Source organism: Cebus imitator, unplaced genomic scaffold, assembly GCF_001604975.1.
Source record: "Cebus imitator isolate Cc_AM_T3 unplaced genomic scaffold, Cebus_imitator-1.0 Scaffold50, whole genome shotgun sequence".
NCBI classification, from domain to species: Eukaryota; Metazoa; Chordata; class Mammalia; order Primates; family Cebidae; genus Cebus; species Cebus imitator.
In genome coordinates this window covers 479,146-484,606 of record NW_016107365.1, presented here as the reverse complement: position 1 = coordinate 484,606, position 5,461 = coordinate 479,146, and the positions used below count along the sequence as shown (strand labels likewise).

The 5,461-nt window shown below is 42.1% G+C and overlaps 1 protein-coding gene across 1 annotated transcript in view; it reads right to left on the bottom strand.

The window, feature by feature from the left end:
• Positions 1-273: 273 nt before the first annotated feature.
• Positions 274-5,461, bottom strand: part of CCNB1 (cyclin B1) — a 10,034-nt gene continuing 4,846 nt past the window's right edge. The window contains exons 4-10 of the mRNA XM_037738196.1: positions 4,838-4,901; positions 3,884-3,956; positions 2,215-2,387; positions 1,777-2,013; positions 1,353-1,493; positions 686-796; positions 274-510 (exon numbers count right to left, since the gene is read on the bottom strand). Coding sequence (XP_037594124.1) covers positions 403-510; positions 686-796; positions 1,353-1,493; positions 1,777-2,013; positions 2,215-2,387; positions 3,884-3,956; positions 4,838-4,901 — 907 coding nt within the window. The 3' untranslated portion in view covers positions 274-402. The remainder of the gene's footprint in view (positions 511-685; positions 797-1,352; positions 1,494-1,776; positions 2,014-2,214; positions 2,388-3,883; positions 3,957-4,837; positions 4,902-5,461) is intronic.

Here is a 5,461-nt window from a genome sequence, read left to right as displayed (position 1 = left end):
AGAGCCTCAAAGCTGATTCTCCATGACCACTTGGCTTACATGCAGTATGTCCTATGGAAGTAAAGTTTTCAAATACCTCCATCACCTTCTGTAACTCATATTAATAAAGTAAAAGCCAGGTACATAAAACATAAAACAAGAACCAAGTATATAAGCATACATCAATTGGGTCCCTAGATAAACCAAAAGCAGTTTTTAAAAATATTCCCCACCATACCTTTTAAAACAACTTTTCCATTACCCTACAGTAGGAAGTAACCACATTCAAATGAGTTAAGCTATAAAAAAGTAAAAGGGGCTACAAGCTTTATTAAAAGTAAGTAAATGCAATAGTAATATGTACAGATGGCACATGGTGCCAATTTTATTTGTAAATATAATACTCCAACTCAAGTTTACAAGTTACACCTTTGCCACAGCCTTGGCTAAATCTTGAACTAGTGCAGAATTCAGCTGTGCTAGAGTGCTGATCTTAGCATGTTTCGACGTAGCATACTTGTTCTTGATAGTCTGGAAGACAAAAGTATAGCAATCAATTAAAGAGAGGAAAAAAAGTCACAAGATCCAATGATACAGGTATTCATTTAAAATATTGACTCATTCAAAATAAACCAGGCATTTGCAGGCATGATGTTTGAATTATTTTCACTTTTCAACATCTTACATTGCCGCTAGATTGACTCACCATGTGCTTTGTAAGCCCTTGATTTACCACGACTATATTCTTAGCCAGGTGCTGCATAACTGGAAGAAGGGATTCTTCAGTATATGACAGGTAATGCTGTAGAGTTGGTGTCTAAGACAACAAAAGTTAATGTTAAAAATGCTCAATCAGTAATGATTTTCATAAAGCTTCTAGATGTTAGATGTTATTCAAGAGTGGGGAAGGGATGAGCACTGCGTAACTAATTATTAATATAATTGAAATTTAAGACAAAGCCTAAGACTTGTCCTTTGATAGGTGTTCTCATGCTTCCATAGGAACCTGTGCTCACACCTAATTTCATTATTGTAATTGCTGACTTGCACCCCCTAAAACTAGACTCCACTTCCTTGAGGCCAACTTTGTCACAGTTCCATCTGCCATGAAAAAAATTAAAATTAGCTAGGGGAGGGTGAGGTTGCAGTGGGCCAACATCGCACCACTGCACTCCAGCCTGTGTGACAGAACAAGACCTTGTCTTAAAAACAAAAAGATGTAGAAATATTCTAAGACATCTTTTGTAATTATTCCTTCAGTAGATCCCATATTTATGAACCACTTGAAGTGCCTTTTAGTAACAAAAGTCCTGTATTCAGTCAAACACTCTTTACAATTTAAAAGTTTAGAAGTTCTGTGGGACAGAGCTTACCCATTCACCATTATCCAGAATTTTCAGTGCTAAGCAAAAAGCTCCTGCTGCAATTTGAGAAGGAGGAAAGTGCACCATATCATAGTCCAACATAGTTAGTTCCATCAGGTATTTGGCCAAAGTATGTTGGTCAACATCAGCCTGAAACAAAACCCATCACTGAGCTTCTTTCAGAAAATTTTCCTTTGGCATTAAGCTGCATACCCATATGTATCTTTAACTACAAATGTTTGTCTACAAACTCAAATGCAAGTGCCCATGGAAATCCCTAATATTAACATGCAGCCCAACTAGAAATAAAGAACATCTTTATCCCTTCCCCATGTAGTTAGGTATAATACAACTTAATTGAATTTGACTTGCTTAGTCAGCAGCAGTGTTCCCTAATGTACCCATACCGAAAGGTTTCTCAAGAAACTTTTACCTCTCCAATCTTAGATGCTCTCCGAAGGAAGTGCAAAGGTAGAGGCCGACCCAGACCAAAGTTCAAAGCTCTTAGAATCTTCATTTCCATCTGTCTGATTTGGTGCTTAGTGTAAGTGTTGTCAGTCACAAAAGCAAAGTCACCAATTTCTGGAGGGTACATTTCTTCATATTTGCTGGCAATAAACATGGCAGTGACACCAACTAGCTGCAGCATCTTCTTGGGCACACAATTATTCTGCAATGGGAATTTTAACAGGATGAATAAAATATGTGAAAAGGAGACACAGCGCTATGATGGAGGAGAGGTAGACAGTCATTCTCCCATAGCAAAATCTTAATTAATAACATCAAATCCCCCAAGAACGATTTTGGCTGAAAGTCATTTTCTTATGACAGCTAGAATCCCAAAAGGGAAAACTATTACTGAAATGCTCACCTGCATGAACCGATCAATAATGGAGACAGTCATGTACATGGTCTCCTGCAACAATCTGAATTTCATTTGGACCTGTACTAGCCAGTCAATTAGGATGGCTCTCATGTTTCCAGTGACTTCCCGACCCAGTAGGTATTTCGGTCTGACTGCTTGCTCTTCCTGAAAAGAAAATGCTGATTATTCTTAGAAACATGATTCCATGTAATATATTATGTCCAGAAAGATCAGTTACTTCCTACAGTAGCACAGGGGCACTTAGAATATCAGTTTTTTTTTTTTTTTAAGACGGAGTTTCACTCTTGTTGCTCAGGCTGGAGTGCAATGGTGCGATCTCAACTCACTGCAACTTTCACCTCCCAGGTTTCAAGCAGTTCTCCTGCCTCAGCCTCCTGTGTAGCTGGGATTATAGGCATGTGCTACCATGCCTGGATAATTTTTTTGTTTTGTTTTAGTAGAGACAGGGTTCCACCATATTGGCTAGGCTGGTTTGGAACTCCTGACCTCAGGTGATCCACCCGCCTCAGCCTCCCAAAGTGCTGGGATTACAGGTGTGAGCCAATGCGCCCAGCCTATGTAAGTTCTTAGGTCAGTTATTCATAGAGTCACCACAAACACCGTCACCAAGAAGGAAAGCAAACATTAAGGTCAGCGTGGTGGCTTATGCCTGTAATCTCAGCACTTTGGGAGGCTGAAGTGGGCAGATTGCTTGAGGCCAGGAGTTCGAGACCAGCCTGGCCAACATGGCAAAACACTATCTCCACTAAAAATACAAAAATTAGCTGGGCATGGTTGCTCGCGCCTGTCGTCCCAGCTACTCAGGAAGCTGAGGCACGAGAATCGCTTGAACCGAGGAGGTGGAGGCTACAGGGAGCTGAAACTGCACCACTGTACTCCAGTCTGGGTGACAGAGCAAGACTGCCTCCAAAAACACGAAAAACAAACAAACACACACATTAGATAGGACAGTGTGACAGCTTTTTTATATTGTCAGGTCTTAGAATATTCAATTCACCACAGCTGCTGCTAGCCCACTTCCTTCCAAATAACGATACCATACTATCATCTCAGATCTTTTCACTTAAGCCTTTAAACCTAGAACCTGAGCTTTATGTAGAGAAAATATCAGTAACTCCCAGAGAAGCTGGAACCCATGTACTACAATATTCCTGCCTGCTCCAGGGCTAAATCCCAACAGCAACATAGCTAAGAACTGTGGGGACAAGAGTGACTTTATTTTAAATGCTAATCCCATGTGACTTCTGCCTGTTCACTTTAAGTTTGGCCTTTTCTCCAAAACAGCCCTTGATACTATTGTATACACTATAGGCTGTGATGTCGGCAGCATTCTCTCAGCCACCCACACATTCTTTCTAGAGCATGCATACTTTCCCCAAGAAAATGTATACATACCCAAGCCCTGGGTATGAGGGGTTACAGTGCAGAGATCTACATCTTTCAGCCACACAAGACTGTACTTGTCTGTAAATTCCTCCTAATCAGTCACCCAATACCAACAATCTCCATTTATCTGCCTTATATCTTGGTTTCTAGGCTCCTTTGACATTTGCGGGGTCGTTCTGCATATATGGCCTTTCACAGAACAAGAATGAAGCATCAAGAAACAGCGTATTTACTAAATTTAATCCTCCAAAGTTAGACCACAACTTACAAAGCACAAGATATGAGAAGAAACCCAAAGTAGAAGACTGCTCCTGGCAAAGAACTCTTCTTGCAGAAGAATCCTATAGAAAAAGCAGAGGCCCAAAAGGAGGGCTGGGAGCAGTGGCTCATGCCTGTAATCTCATCACTTTGGGAAGCCAAGATGGTTGGATCACCTGAGGTTGGGGGTTCGAGACCACCCTGACCAACATGGAGAAATCCCATTTCTACTAAAAATACACAATTAGAGGGGTGTGGTGGTGCATGCCTGTAATCCCAGCTACTTGGGAGGCTGACGCAGGAGAGTTGCTTGAACCCAGGCGGTAGAGGGTGCAGTGAGCAGAGATCACGACACTGCACTCCAGCCTGGGGAGGAAGAATACTGAAGCTCTGTCTCAAAGAACGTACAGAAAAAAGGAGAGGCTCAAAAGGAGCAGGAAAGAGATGAAGATGTTAATGATGACATAAGACAATGCATATAAACAACTGCGGGCTGGGTGTGGTGGCTCATGCCTGTAATCCCAGCACTTTGGGAGGCTAAGGTGGGCGGGTGGGGGGCGGAGGATATCACCTGAGGTCAGGAGTTTGAGACCAGTCTGGCCAACATAGTGAAACCCTATCTCTACTACAAATACAAAAATTAGCCGGGTGTTGTGGTGGGCACCTGTAATCCCAGCTGCTCGGGAGGCTGAAGCATGAGAATCACTTGACCCAGGAGGTGGAGGTTGCAGTGAGCTGAAATTGCGCCACTGCACTCTAGCCTGAACAACACAGCAAGGCCCCGTCTTAAAAAAAAAAAAAAAAAAAAAAAAAAAAAAAAAAAAAAAAAAACTGGGTAAATATGGTATAGCTTATGCTAGTATGTTTATGCTGCCATATAGAATGCTTGTTTGTGGGGAAAGGGCAAATGCCATTAACAGAAAGTTTCAAAAGTGGGATCAAACTGAAATGAATCAAAGCCTACCTTTTGAGCGTACTCCTTTAGAGCACAAATAATTTCACCAACAATTGGATGCCCATCAGCCACACTAACACAAAACGCCTTGTGTTAGGGGTGGCTATAGTCTTTCAGTATAGTCTACATCCTCATCCACTTCCTGACCCCTTCATTATCGCCTAAAATGCAGAGTTTGGGACTTAACCATTCAAACTGCAATGGAGATGGCATAGTTACATATCATATTCAATCTGTGGACTTTCCTTTAGGAAGAGCAATAGTAGTATCCATGCTAACTTCGAACTTGACGACACAGAATGGCAAACAGATTTCATTGGTTTAGTGACTTTTTATTTTAGGTATTCCATGAAGGAGAATTTGAAAGTGCAATCTACTCTTAAGAAATGCTGTGCCGGGCGCGGTGGCTCAAGCCTGTAATCCCAGCACTTTGGGAGGCCGAGGCGGGTGGATCACGAGGTCAAGAGTCGAGACCATCCTGGTCAACATGGTGAAATCCGTCTCTACTAAAACTACAAAACATTAGCTGGGCATGGTGGCGCGTGCCTGTAATCCCAGCTACTCAGGAGGCTGAGGCAGGAGAATTGCCTGAACCCAGGAGGCGGAGGTTGTGGTGAGTCGAGATCACGCCAT